At 49.3% G+C, this 15,385-nt stretch overlaps 1 protein-coding gene across 1 annotated transcript; it reads right to left on the reverse strand.

Annotated features, from left to right (window-relative positions):
* Positions 1–2,340: 2,340 nt before the first annotated feature.
* On the reverse strand, positions 2,341–7,512 carry LOC115643139 (zinc finger protein OZF-like). The gene is made up of 2 exons (XM_030546961.1): positions 7,478–7,512; positions 2,341–5,002 (listed from the first exon to the last, which is right to left on the reverse strand). Exons 1-2 carry the CDS (start codon positions 7,509–7,511, stop codon positions 3,462–3,464), a joined length of 1,575 nt encoding a protein of 524 aa, XP_030402821.1. The 5' UTR covers position 7,512; the 3' UTR covers positions 2,341–3,461.
* Positions 7,513–15,385: the final 7,873 nt, after the last annotated feature.

Raw genomic sequence — 15,385 nt, forward strand, 5'->3', positions numbered from 1 at the left:
TGGTTATGAAAACCAACACCCCAATAAAAGAAAACGGTTCTCTCAATCCCAAAGAATCAAGCCCCAGACTCAGGTCAATATACACATCAGATCTTACCCACAAATCACGCTGCTGTCAATCCTTTAGAATCTAAAATCTAAAGGTTTACTCATAAAAGGAAAAGAATAGAGATGAGAGCTAGAATTGGTTAAATGGAATCAGTTACATACAGTGATGGCAAAGTTCTTAGTTCAGACTTGTAGCAGTGATGGAGTAAACTGCATGTTCAAATCAAGTCTCTGGAGAACATCCCAGCTGGGATGGGTCATCAGCCCTTTGTTCAGAGTTTCAGTTTGTAGCAAAGTCCCTCCAGAGGTAGGAAGCAGGACTGAAGACAAGATGGAGATGAGGCATCAGCCTTATATAGGCTTTTCCAGGTGTAAGAACCTCTTTGTTCTTACTGTGGAAAATTACAGCAAAATGGAGTATGGAGTCACATGGGCCAGTCCCTGCACACCCTGCTGAGTTACAAGGTGTATCTGCCTTCTCTCAATGGGTCAATTGTGTAGCTGATGGTCCTTAATGGGCCATCAAGCAGGCTAGGCAGAGCTGACACCAAATGGTCTGAGGTGTCACCCAGCAGCACAGCACAAGTTTGAAATACAGACAGTACAAAGCCAATATTCATAACTGTCACGGAGTGTGGGGAGTCCGGCCCTGCACCCCTCTTCCTGGGACCCACAGTGACTCTCAGCCAGCCAGTAAAACAGAAGGTTTATTGGACAACAGGAACACAGGTTACAGCAGAGCTTGCAGGCACAGTCAGGACCCCTCCACCGAGTCCTTCTGGGCTTTCAGGGTGCTTGGATCCTAGCTAGGATACCCTGAATTCTGCCCACACAGCCCCAAGCCCAAACTCAAACTGCTTCCCTCCTGCCACTCCCTTCCTTTGTTCCCCTTCCCGGGCAAAGGTGTTGACCTTTCTCCTCCCTTACCTAGCTCAGGTTACAGGCCCTGGCATCGTCCATCCCCTAAAGTCCTCCCCTGCTCTCCCACTCCCCACACAGACAGCCCCTACTGCATCACAATAACTTCAACTACAAAATGATACATATGCACAGACAGCATAATCCTAACCAGCAACCCATAACCTCGTCTTAGACACCTTATATGACCCCCTTTACATAAGATTTGGTGCCACTACAGGACCTTGGTTGCAGCCATGTTCTATATGGTCCCAGATTATATCAATAACGTCACAGTCCCTTCCAGCCCTGATCTTCTATGAGTCTATGATTCTATGACCACTCAGAATCAGGACAAGAGATTCTCCCATTGCGTTCTCCTCTGAGCCGTTCAAACCTCTTTCACTCATTAGGCCTGAGTCATATTATTTACAGAAGTTCTAGTTTCAGAGGGGGAGCCATGTTAGTCTGGATCTGTAAAAAGCAACCAAGAGTCCTGTGGCACCTTACAGAGTAACAAACGTATTGGGGCATAAGCTTGCGTGGGTGAATCCCCACTTCGTCAGACACAAGTTCTAGCATCGCCATAATGGAAAAAAACAAACCAACCAGCCAGCCTCCCCATCTGCAAACAAACCCATCTCCGTAGGAAAAGTCCTACAACAGGCTTTGCCAGCCGTTGGAAACTGGGATTTCAACTCCAAATGATCTCACTGTATTTGAGATCCATTCAAATTCCCCATCCAGGTCTGTGACACTTTCATCTCAGGCCCTAAATTACTGTTTTAGGAGCAAAGGAAACAAATTGTGATCCAAAAACAGAGGGCTGAGAACCCTGAATCACAGGACACATTGAGCGGTGGAACTGTAGAACGTGGAGAAGATCAATTCTACATGGTGTCACGGAGTCCCAGGGCGATGCCCTGGAACTGCTCCCTACGAAGCCGGTCAGGACTCTGGGGAAGCCTCCTCTCTCTGAGCAGACTGTCTCCAGGGCAAGAAGCTTACACAGCTTCCACCTTCCTGGGTCTGACTCCAGAGCATTCAGCATCCCCTGCCCCACCGTGCGCTTCCCACAGCAAGTCCGCACACATGGGGTCCTGGGGAAGCCACAGGGTCCTGCACCCCAATTTCGCAGTCAGGCGTGACTCTTAGCCAGCCAGTAAAACAGAGGTTTATTAGATGACAGGAACATGGTCTAAAACAGAGCTTGTAGGTACAGAGAATAGGACCCCTCGGCCGGGTCCATTCTGGGGAGGCAGGAAGACCAGAGCCTCACCTGGCTCCGCTCCATTTCGCCAGCCATCTCCAAACTGAACCTCCCTCCAGCCTCTCACCCAGCCTCCCCCCAGCTCCTCCCCCAGCCTTTGTCCAGTTTCCCAGGCAGAGGTGTCACCTGGCTCCAACCTCCCTCCTGGGTTCTCATGTTACATGCACAGATAGCTTCCCTCAAGGAAAGTCTCCCATCCCCAGTGCAGCCAGTCCCAATAAACCTCCCCTGCTACCTTCCCAGGTCAACACTCCCCACTCCCTGCTGTGCCACAGGCACCCATCCAGTGTTTGAAGAAAACATTGAGAACATTCCCACTTTGTCACAGTCACACACCCTTATTCCCACCACCGAGGTATTGGTGCAGCACATAGGGAAACTGAGGCACGCACAGTATTCATGTAAAACTCACATAGGCTCACATACAACATAACAAGGGAAAATCCCCACTTCATCACACCCTCTATCCTCGCGCCTTCTCTGTTATATTTACATTGAGGAAAAAGGGTACAAGACACAACTGCTATTCAGCAGAACCCAGTGCAATCTGGGAACGAGGCAATCTGTCCCTAATGCGGGAACCTGGTGACTAACAATCACTGCAGTGGGAGGAAAAGTATAAACATGATGCTCCAAAATTGGTTAGACTAGGAAAAGTGATGGAGGTTGTGTCCGGTGGTGAGGAGGTTTGCTACTTTACCCTGGATGCTATATGGGCTATTTTCTTCATTGAAAAAACTAGTTGTGTTTTTATGTCAGGATCCCTAACTCAATCTAGCTAACTCCATGGAAAACCCTAGTGCAGCCAAGGCCCAGGTAGATTTAACCTCCATGTACCGAGTAAAGGTCACTCCTGGCTCCCCCACCTGGGGCTGACAGACATTCCTGGAGGGACGCACACTTCCATGATGCAGGACAAAGGGGTTGATGAAAAACACCGTGGGCTTCACTCCAAGGAAGGGTGAGCTGCAAAATGGAAAAGCAGACAACTCACCTCAGAGAGCTGAGACGCCATAAATGCTACCTAAAGTTCACTACTTGGGAATTAGCAAAAGGGAAAAAACATCTTTTCTGAGACCCAGACGAGATTTTCATGGTGTTTCTCTCCCTTGCAGCTTCTCTGGTGATGCATAAGAGAAGAGTGGTGATGGAAAATTTCCCGCACTCATGGAATTCATAGGGTTTTCTCTCCTGTGTGGCTCCTCTGATGTGTAATAAGGCCAGATCTCCAAGTGAAGGTTTTCCCTCACTCACAGCATCCATAGGGTTTCTCCCCTGTGTGGTTCCTCTGATGTGTAGTAAGGCCTGATCTCCCAGTGAACGTTTTCCCGCATTCATGGCATTCATAGGGTTTCTCTCCTGTGTGGATCCTTTGATGGGCAATAAGGTGTGGGTGCTGAGCGAACGTTTTCCCGCACTCATGGCATTTATAGGGTTTCTCCCCTGTGTGGATCCTCTGATGTGTAATAAGATTTGAGAAGTGAGCAAAGGTTTTCCCACACTCATGGCATCCATAAGGTTTCTCTCCTGTGTGGCTCCTCTGATGTGAAATAAGGCCCGAGATCTGAGTGAAGGTTTTCCCGCACTCACGGCATTCGTAGGGTTTCTCCCCTGTGTGGCTCCTCTGATGCGTAATAAGGTGTGAACTCCGAGCAAAGGTTTTCCCGCACTCAGGGCATTTATAGGGTTTCTCCCCTGTGTGGCTCCTCTGATGGCGAATAAGGTGTGAGCGCCGAGCGAAGGTTTTCCCGCACTCACAGCATCCATAGGGTTTCTCCCCTGTGTGGATCCTCTGATGGCGAATAAGGTGTGAGCGCCGAGCAAAGGTTTTCCCACACTCGCAGCATCCATAGGGTTTCTCCCCTGTGTGGCTCCTCTGATGGCGAATAAGGCATGAGTGGTCAGTGAAGGTTTTCCCGCACTCACAGCATTCATGGGGTTTCTCCCCCGTGTGGCTCCTCTGATGGTGAATAAGGTGCGAGCGCTCAGTGAAGGTTTTCTCGCACTCATAGCATCCATAGGGTTTCTCCCCTGTATGGATCTTCTGATGGCGAATAAGGTGCGAGCGCTGAGCGAAACTTTTCCCGCACTCACAGCATCCATGGGGTTTCTCCCCTGTGTGGCTCCTCTGATGGCGAATAAGGCGTGAGTGCTCAGTGAAGGTTTTCCCGCACTCGCAGCATCCATAGGGTCTCACTCCAGTGTGGATTCTCTGGTGGCTAAGAAGTTGTGAGCGCTGCGCGAAGGTTTTCCCGCACTCACAGCATCCATAGGGTTTCTCGCCTGTGTGAATTCTCTGATGGCGAATAAGAGTTGATCGCTCAGTGAAGGTTTTCCCGCACTCACAGCATCCATAGGGTCTCACTCCGATGTGGATCCTCTGATGGCGAATAAAGGTTGAGCGCTCAGCGAAGGTTTTCCCGCACTCGCAGCATCCATAGGGTCTCACTCCAGTGTGGATTTTCTGATGGTGTAAGTGCCTCCTGAACTTTTTCCCACACTCAAAGTCCGTGTTATTTCTCTCTCCCGTCAGGATTCTCTGCTGGGTCTTGGCTTCCTTGAGGCCTTTGTGAGTTTCCCGATAATTAACAAATACTCCAACTTTCTGCGCTGGCTGGTTCCCCTGACGCTTCTCTGGCCTGTGCTGCCCCTGAGAGCCTTTTCCCTGCTCACAACTCCTGGACACACTCCCTTTGCATCTTTGCAACAACGCCCCACGTGCTTCCACTTGCTCCTCTTCCTGCTGAGGCGTCTGCTCCACAGTCTCTCTCACCATCCCCTCACCTGCTGGGACAGAGAAAGGAAAACCTCAGAAACCGGAAGGGAAAAGGGGGGAACAAGCCAAGACAGTAGCTGGAGATAGGGAAATTCAGTCCCTGATTTTTCTCCAACGGGGAGAGAGGAGAGGATCAATTCTGCATCCAGTTCCCACCGAAACACTCAGAGAGAAGGGAGTCTGGGGAGAGAACTACTGCCAGGAGTTAGGATGGGTAGGAAGCCAGGAACAGTATCTGCCCTGAGGATAGGACACCTGCTGAGGACCACCCTGAACCCAGAGACCTCACAAGGTCTTTGCTGGGAATCTCAGCTGTTTCCTTCAACAGCTGAGTAGGTTTAATGATCCCTCACCCATGCAGCTGCCTCTCAGGATCTCTCTTTCCTCTGAGCCCTGGAGATCTGGGGCCCACGGCTCTTCCCCTCGTTCCAGCTGGGAGAGGACATCAGGTTTGGAAACTGGGAACCCTGCTCAGGGGAAAGAAAACCAGTGAGATCAGGTAACACGCAAAAGAAGAAGTTACTCAACTTGTGCAGTAACAATGGTTCTTTGAGATGTGTCTCCCTATGGATGCTCCACTGTAGGTGCTAGCACGTTAAAAATAGTTGTGTAGACCGGTGGCTTTCCACACTACTGTGCCCCTTTCAGGGGTCTGATTTGTCCTGCGTACCTCCGAGTTACACCTCATTTAAAAACTACTTGCTTACAAAATCAGACATAAAATACAAAAGTGTCACCGCACACCATGAATTGCTGACTTACTCATTTTTACCATATCATTATAAATAATGTATAAATAATATAAAAGTAAATAATTGGAATATAAATATTGTACTTACATTTCAAGGTATATTACATAGATCAGTATAAACAAGTCATTGTATGAAATTTTACTCTGTACTGACTTGGCTAGTGATTTTGCTGTAGCAACTCTGGAAGACCTCTGCGTACCCCAGGGGTACACATACCGCTGGTGCAGACACTGCAGCTCAGGCTTAAGAGACTGAGCTCCAGCCCAATCTACAACATATTTGCAGTTACATACAGGCCACCAAGGCCAGTCTGGGGACCCAGACTGGGAGGGTCTCTCCCAAAGGCAGTGCAAACATCCCAATATGTGCTACTTACGAGGCTTTGCTGTTTGGAAGGGTGTTCCCCACAGCTCCACCACTCTGAGACAGGCCATTCTGGAGGCAGCACATCTTTGGGTCATGATGGCACCTCAGCGAGTCTCAATGATTTCAAGTATCAGAGGGGTAGCCATGTTAGTCTGGATCTGTAAAAGCAGCAAAGAATCCTGTGGCACCTTATAGACTAACAGACGTTTTGGAGCATGAGCTTTCGTGGGTGAATACCCACTTCGTCAGATGCATCTTCATCACATGCATCTGACGAAGTGGGTATTCACCCACGAATACTCATGTTCCAAAACGTCTGTTAGTCTATAAGGTGCCACAGGATTCTTTGCTGCTTTCAATGATTTCAGACTCCTTATAAACACCATCTCTTCTGGGGTGCTGCAGCCAGTAGGTATTTACAGCCACACGAGAGAGACTTTGCATTGTCCAGTGTGCTGCATTCATACATGGACAGTTCTCATGTAAATGGAGAAAGGCCTATGCTACTTGTCAGTTAGTCCATCCTCCAGCCCTGAGGCAGGACCAAGTATACACAGACCATCGGTTTAACCTCTTCTCCAAAACCTCCAGTGACCGGGATCCCACAACCTCTCTTGGCCTGTATTACACAGGAGGTCAGACTAGATGACCGAATAGTCTCCCTTGGCCTTAAAATGTCTTGATTGACAGAAGGAAGGACTTAGCACATGCCATTATGCGTTGTGTCCCTCAGATGTGAACACCGGCATTTATTCGCAGGCATTCCAGCAGCGTGCACTGTGCCAGCTGTAGCTTTACATGAACAGTGGAGGGACTACCTTGGCAGAGCTGTGACACCGAGAGAGGTGCACATGAAACTGGAAGGAACAGGTATTCCTCATTTCAGTGCAGAGTGGTGTAGGCAGCATCAATAAAGGCGCACAAGGGTGTGTTCTTGCCACAAGGTTTGTCAGCAGGCTGGTGCCATACGTGCCTGGGGTCCCTGGGGCTCAGTGAGGGGTAAGTGAAGGCAAGGACTCCGAAGGAATCCTCATTGGAAGGGTAAAGGGGTGGTGACATGATGAAAGTCCAAGATGGATTGTGTGCAGTAGGCTCAGGGTCTGAAAGCAGGCTGGGGGGAGGCAGCTTCTGTTCCCTGCATCGGACCTAACCCCAAGTTTTGCCTTAGCAAAGAGATGGTGTCAGCGTTGGCACTGTCCTGCGCCTGTGCTCTGCTCCCAAAGTGTTCTGTAGCGGGGAGGGCAGAGCGCTGGCCTGCGTCTCACTGGCCTCTCGGGATGTCACTGAAACAGGGCAACGCTGAGGGTGTATTGTGAACCTTAACTCTTCATTTCCCCTTCTAAGAACTGAGGGGATGGGAATCCTTACCCAGCGAGGTCACGTTCTTGTAGTTCTCCTGCATGACATGTCTGTAAAGGGCTCTCTGAGCGGGGTCCAGCAGAGCCCACTCTTCCCTGGTGAAATACACAGCCACCTCCTCGAAAGTCACCAGCCCCTGAAAGAGAAAGAGCCCCCCACTCTGCACCTGCTGCCCAGTGACAACCCCACCGGTCACAGGGGAGAGGGCCAATCACATGGAAGCTCTGAGAGGCAGGATCACACTCCCTCCCCATCAGAGCAGGCAGGAGGCATCAGGGGGAGGGAAGAGACAGAGAGAGCCCCTCGCCCCTTCTAGCAGACAGAGATGGGAGGGGTCTGAACATTCAACACTCACCTACCTGCCAGAGGCTGATTCAGGTGATGGAGCCCCCTGGCAGATATCCCAACAGCCTCCCCAGTGCCAGCACTTGGATGGGATGGGATGGGATGGGGTGTCTTCCCCGGGCCTCACTGGCGGTTGCCCTCTGGCTAGTAGGTTCAGACTCCAGTATCGGAGGCTGGCACATTTCCCCAGCCCAGTCCAGGGGGGCTGACAAATTAGGGAATTTCCACCCACAAACCCCATGGGTCTGTTGCTAGAATCTAGGCCCCACTGTAAGCTAATCCCAGCCAGTTTGTCACACCCTCTCCTTCTCCCTTTCTCCACCCTGGGTATTTCCTGCCCCCACCCATCTCCTGACCACCCCCAGAAGCACCCACCTCCTATGTCTTTACTGCCCTTCTCCCACCAACAGGAGCCCACCAGCAACTCCCCGACAATCCCTACCTGCGCTGGCCCCACAGCAGCCATTTCCCGTCCCTGGTCCCTGGAAGGATGGGACGTGACACTGCAGCCTGTCAGGGTACGAAGGGGACGTGTCAGAACAGGACAGCCACATCACATCACAATTCCCCCAGGCTCTTTCCCCACAGACGGATGTTCTCGACTCTGTCACGCAAATAACAGAAATATTCCAAACACAATTAGTAATTGGGGGGGAGAGACACGGGACTTTAACTACCCAGACACTGTTAGAAAAGGAATTCAAACAGACACAAAGTGTCCAATGAGCTCTTGGAATGTGTTGGGGACACCCGTTTGCTTCAGAAGATGGACGCAGTAACCAGGGGACGGGCATTTCAGGGTTGATGCTGACGAACCGGCGGGAGGACAGGACTCAACATTACCTGGGACTTCTTCTAACTTTCCATGGGAAGGGAAGGGTGGGGCAGGGGGTCAAGTTTGGGAAACAAAAGATTCCCACCTTGTGTAAATCCCATTTAAGGGTGGAGAGAAAGGCAAACCAGACTCCTCTTCTCCATGGCCTGTCTGCCCAAGAAGAAAGACTGCTAAAGCCACCTGAAGCCAAGGCCGGGGGGAGTCCAGACTGAGACAGGGGTCTAGTCTGAACAGAAACATAACTGGAACTCTGAACCATAGAAACTTTGCAACCCGCCTCAAATAACACGTAGGGTAGAAAATTACATTGTGTAACCTGTTTTTAAGTAGTTTGAGCTTAACTTACGTATTCTGTTCTCTCTTACATTCACTTAAAATTCACCTTTTGTAGTTAATAAACTTCTTTCTTGTTTATAATATAACCCAGTTTATGTAATTTCTAGCAGGGGGGGGAAGAAGTCGTGCATATCTCCCTCCACATTGAGGGAGGGGGAGAATTTCATAAAACCTTTGGGTCTGTCCCCCTTAAAGGGAGCGGGCACCAGAGTGTTGAGGCAAGCCCCTAAGGCTGAATCTTTCCAGAGCGGATCTGTCTCTCCGTGCAGCTGGGCGTGGCTCTGCCGCATGCTTGGCTGGAAGAGGCTTGTGAGCCTATCCCGGCCAGGTAAAGGGCACCCAGGCTGGCAGAACAGGCTGCCTCAGTGGCACCCCAGCACGTCAGGTGACACCCAAAGGGCCAAACCCATCACAGCGAGGTGCCATGGGAACAAAATTCTAAGGAGAATAGAGCTCAGGAGAGCTGGCAGCTTCTCAGAGACAGGACTAAAGGAGCAACAGCAAACGATGACAATGCGAAGGAAAGACGGAAAGAATAGTAAGCTGCCATTACGCGCTCTTTAACGACCAGACCAGACAACAAAAAGGAATCCTACAAAAATCTGAATCATGGACAAATTGCTATGGGCAAGTATAAAAGAGCAGCACAAGCATAGATTCACAGGACTAGAAGGAACCTCGAGAGGTCTCTAGCCCAGTCTCCTGCACTCATGGCAGGACGAAGTATTAGCTAGACTATCCCTGAGAGGTGTCTTATCCAACCTGCTCTTAAAAATCTCCAGTGATCGATATTTCACAACCTCCCTAGACAATTTATTCCAGTGCTTAACCACCCTGACAGTTAGGAAGTTTTTCCTAATGTCCAACCTAAACCACCTTTGCTGTGTCAAAGTTAGACTCAGGACTCACCGTTTGTCAGACCACTCTGTTTTATTAACACAGCTCTCTGCTACTAACACCCAGATAATGTGAGCACCATGCAAGACACAACCTATCTTATTTATACAGAAAAAGGGCAAGAACTGAACAAGATAACAAAGGAAGCAGAATGTGACAAGTTTACCTGAGCTAGGCATGCATATCTTATTTCCTTACTATTACCGATCTTCTGTTAATGTTTCGCCATTAGCACCATTGTTTATGCCTAATGTTTCTTTTCCTGGCACCTGTATTTCAGCATTTCTTACTTCTGCTTAAAGGTACATACAACATTTCTTTAATCCAATCTTATTTTTACAATATAATTCATTCTACTTTCACAGCTGCAATTTAAGCCCATTGTCCTTGTCCTGTCCCGAGAGGTTAATGAGAACAATTTTTCTCCCTCCTCCTTATAACAACCTTTTACATGCTTGAAAACTGTTATGTCCCCTCTCTTCTCTTCTCCACACTAAACACACCCAAGTTTTTCAATCTTCCCTCATAGACTTTTCAACATTTTTGTTGCTCTTCTCTGAACTTCCTCCAAATCTTTCCTGAAATGTGGCACCCAGAACTGGACACAAGACTCCAGCTGGGGCCTAATCAGCACAGAGCAGAGCAGAAGAATGACTTATTGTGTCTTGCTTACAACACTCCTGCTAATATAGCCCAGAATCAAGTTAGCTTTTTTTTTGCAACAGGGTTACTCTGTTGACTCATATTTAGCTTGTGATCCACTATGACCCCCCAAGATCCCTTTTGGCAGTGCTTCTTCCTAGACCATCATTTCCCACTCTGTATGTGTGCAATTGATTGGTCCTTCCTAAGTGGAGCACTTTACATTTGTCTGTATTTGGTCAGAGAAGGGCAATTAAAATGATTAGGGATTTGGAACGGGTGCCATATGAGGAGAGATTAAAGAGACTGGGACCCTTCAGCTTGGAAAAGAGAAGACTAAGGGGGGGATATGATAGAGGTCTATAAAATCATGAGTGATGTGGAGAAAGTGAACAAGGAAAAGTTATTTACTTGTTCCCATATTACAAGAACTAGGGGTCACCAAATGAAATTAATAGGCAGCAGGTTTAAAACAAATAAAAGGAAGTTCTTCTTCACACAGTGCACAGTCAACCTGTGGAACTCCTTGCCTGAGGAGGTTGTAAAGGCTGGGACTGTAACAGGGTTTAAAAGAGAACTGGATAAATTCATGGAGGTTAAGTGCATTAATGGCTATTAGCCAGGATGGGTAAGGAATGGTCTCCCTAGCCTCTGTTTGTCAGAGGGTGGAGATGGATGGCAGGAAAGAGATCACTCCCTTGGGGTACCTGGCATTGGCCACTGTGGGCAGATAGGATGCAGGGCTGGATGGACCCTTGGTCTGACTCAGTATGGCTGTTCTTATGTTCTTAAATTTCATCCTATTTACTTCAGACCATTCTGTCCAGATCATTTTAAATTTTAATCCCATCTTCCAAAGCACTTGCAACCCCTCCCAGCTTGGTGCGGTCCACAAACTTTTTAAGTGTCCTCTCTATGCCATTATCTAAATCACTGACGAAGATATTGAACAGAACTGGACCCAGAACTGATCCCAGTGGGACCCCACTCGATATGCCCTTCCAGCTTGAGTGTCAACCACTGAGAACTACTCTCTGGGGACAGTTTTCCAACCAGCTACACACCCACCTAATGGTAGTTCCATCTCAGTTGTACTTCTCTAGTTTGTTTAGGTCATGCAAGACAGTATCAAAAGCATTACTAAAGTCATGATACACCATGTCTACCGCTTCCCCTCTATCCACAAGCTTGTTATCCTGTCAGAAAAAAAACATTAGGTGGTTTGACAGAATTTGTTCCTGACAAATCCATGCTGACTGTTACTTATCACCTTATTATCTTCTAGGTGTTTGCTAACGGATTGCTTATTTGTTCCATTATCTTTCCGGGGAATTAAAAGAAGCTGATTGGTCTGTAATTCCCCAGGTTGTCCTTACTCCCTTTTCTACAGATGGGCACTAGATTTGCCCTTTTCCAGTCCTCTGGAATCTCTCCCATCTTCCATGACTTTTTGAAGCTAATCGCTAATGGCTCAGAAATCTCCTCACTCAGCTCCTTCAGCATTCAAGGCTGCATTTCATCAGGCCCTGGTGACTTGACGACATCTAACCTGTCATTTTTAACGAGTTCCTTCCCTATTTGAGCCTCTGACCCTACCTCATTTTCATTGGCATTCATTAAGTTAGATGTCCAATTGCTGCTAAACGATTTGGTGACAACGGAAACAAAACGCATTTGGCACTTTGCCATTTCCACATTTTCTGTTATTGTCTCCCTCTATTGAGTGCCGTCAGAATGTGGGGACAAAATCAGAAAGATTAACTCACAAAAGAAGTTACCCCTAGCAAGGGACATAGGAGGCAATAAGTAGGGTACTGCTTAAATCACAGGGAGGAGGGGGAATCATACCATTTTCAAGGGTTGGTCACGGCATAAATAGGAAACTTCGCGGATGTGTTATACACCCATAAAAGTGTGATTTCTCCACAGCGTTTCTCACACTAGGGGCCCAGACCCAACAGGGGGTTGCAAGCCCACCAGGGGGTCGCGGTATTGCCACCCATACTCCTGAGGTGACACTGGCAGCAGTGCTGTCTGGACCTGGGTGGCGGGAGAGCAGTGGATGCTGGCTGGTGCCCAGCTCTGAAGGAGAGAAGTAGGAGTGGCTTAGTATTGTCACCTTTAGTTCTGTTCTGTGGTGCTGCTGCCTTCAGAGCGAGGCACCCAGCCGGCAGCTGCCACTCGCCACTCCGCCTTCAGAGCTGGGCAGCTGGACACCCGATTTCATGGTCTGCGAGTCAAATTTCCACCCTCATTTTTCTGCCAAGCTTTGTGCCCTTGGTGGCTGCCCCACTCACCCCACCCGTGTTATGGCCCTGTAGCTGCAGCAAATTGTCTGGTTACCAAAACAATTCACAGGCGTCATGTAATAGTTGAATGTTTATATTATTCCAGCAGATTTTTCTTTAACAAATAGGTCTGCTGTGGCTTTTCCAAATTACGGCAATTAATAAAGGTCCATTATTACTTTTCTGCGATTTTCCAAGCCTTCTTTGCAACTCAGCTGCAATTATTTGAAGATCATCCCTCGACTCAGGTAGTTATTATAATTATTCAGGTAATTATTATTAACCAAGAGGAGAAAAACAGACACCACAATAGGAAAGAACAGGTTAAAAATATGTAGATACATTAGATATATTAAAGTCAGCCATGAAATTCATCTTAGCTCAAGGAATTAGCTGAGGCAATCTTGGAACCATTAGCAATTATCTTTGAGAACACCTGGAGAACGGTGAAGACTGGAGAAGGGCAAACATTGTACCCATCTTTTAAAACAGAACTGGGGAGTAACATCAAGCCTTCCTTATATACCTGGAATGAACAAATTACTAAACAATCCATTTGCAAGCACCTAGAGGACAGGAAGGTGATAAGTTAGAGCCAGCCTGGATTTCCAAAAACAAATCACGCCAAGTCAATCTCATTTCCTGCTTTCACAGGGGTACTGGACTTACGGATCCACGGGACACTGTGACATATCTTGATTTCAGTCTGGCTTTTCACACAGGCCCCCATGACATTCTCACAGTGAACCAGGGAAATGTGGTGCACACGAAAGTGCTACAAAATGGGTGACAATGTTGTTGGAAGGCTGCACTCAGACAGTAATCATTAGTGGTTCACTGTCCACTGGGAGGATGTATACAATGGGGTGCCCGGGGGCCAGTCCTGGATCTGACATAGTCAGTATTTTCACTCATTACTTGGATAATGGACTGGAGAGCATGCTGTCTAAATATGCAGATAGCAGCCACTGCGAGGGGCTGCAAGCACGTTGGAGGACAGGATTGGAATTCAAGGTAACATTTACACACGGGAGAAGTGGGCTGAATGAACAAGATGAAATTCAATAAAGACAAGTGCAAAGTACTAGGCCAGTGGTCTCCAACCTTTCTGGCTGGCGGGTGCCAGCCGAAGGACCACTGTGGTGGTGGAGCACCCGCCGACAAGTGACATCATCGAGAGGCATCCCCGCCGAAATACCGCTGATATTCGGCGGCATTTCGGCGTGTACTCTCCCCGGGCCCAGGGGTCACTGCCTCAGTGTGTGTGTGGGGGATAACCACGTTGGGGACCACTGTACTAGGATTAGGGAAGAAAAACCAAACGCACCACTACAAAGTGGGGAGTAGCTGGCCAGGGGTTAGTACTACTGAAAATGATCGGGGGCTATAGCGGATCACAAACTGCATCTGAGCCAATTGTGAAAAAACCGGATAAAGCACCGGACTACATTAGCAAGAGAGGTGGTGGAATCCCCATCACTGGAGGTTTTTAAGGACGGGTTGGACAAACACCTGAGTGCTGGGCGCCGGACTAGCTGCCCTCTCACAGTTCACTGCAGCCCCACAGTTCTACGACTCTATGCGGGGGAAATGTTTGGCCACTTTATTACAGCACTGACCAGCCCCTCCCACGAGCACTAAACCACCGAGAAATTTTGAAACCCTCCCAGTAACCAAACAAAAGGAATGACCCTGGGGAATTCCCCAACACTGCCCCCAGGGCATCGCACTCCCGCAGCAGGGGGAACAGGGAGAGTCAGGAACTGGCTTTTCCTCTCCTTGCTCAGTGCTGGGTTTATAATGGCACCCTGGAGCCAGGCCCATGCTCAGAAGAGGCCCTGGCCTGCTCCGCTTGCACTGTGCCCTGAGACCCCTCCAGCCCGCTGGCTTCCCCCAACCCCGTCCACCACTTACTCCTCTCGGCCTGCCCCCTGACGGCTGCTCTCCACACCCTGGCCTCCCCTGCTGGGTCCTCTCTGCCCCCTGGCCGGACCCCAGTGCACCTCCGGCTCCAGGCAGTCTCTGCTTCCCACCACCTGTGGGGCCCCACCTGTCTCCCTGGAGCTGAGCCACCTGGGACTGATGCAGAAGGCTGATCAGTTTCGGCCAGTTGGGGGAGGGGGGAGAAACGGGTGGGGGGCTTGGCTGGGCCCCTCCAGGCAAGTGGGTCCTGAAGGAGCCTGGGAAGGACAGGCCCCGGCCTGCCTGATCGCACCGCTCCCGAGGGGCTGGAGTGATTCCCCGCCCCAGCCGGAGAAAATCCTCACCTTGGCTGGGCACAGAGGAAGCTTTACTCACGGTCACTCCCCAGCCCGATCCCGCTGGGGGAGCAGCAGCTGTTCAGCCTGGGGCCCCAAACCACAATCGAGGCAGCAGTGTCTGAACCAGGAAGCTCAACCCCAATATCCTGAGCAGAGAAAGAGACGGAGAGAAACTGAGTCACTTTCCCCCCTTTGGCAACAACTGAAACCCCCTCCCTACCGGGACACGCCCTGATCTTATCTGTCCCCATGTTAATCCGGAGTCACTCTCTGTTCTGCCTTGCAGTGACTCCGGATTAACACACGTCTACTA

Source organism: Gopherus evgoodei, unplaced genomic scaffold (assembly GCF_007399415.2).
Source record: "Gopherus evgoodei ecotype Sinaloan lineage unplaced genomic scaffold, rGopEvg1_v1.p scaffold_51_arrow_ctg1, whole genome shotgun sequence".
NCBI classification, from domain to species: Eukaryota; Metazoa; Chordata; order Testudines; family Testudinidae; genus Gopherus; species Gopherus evgoodei.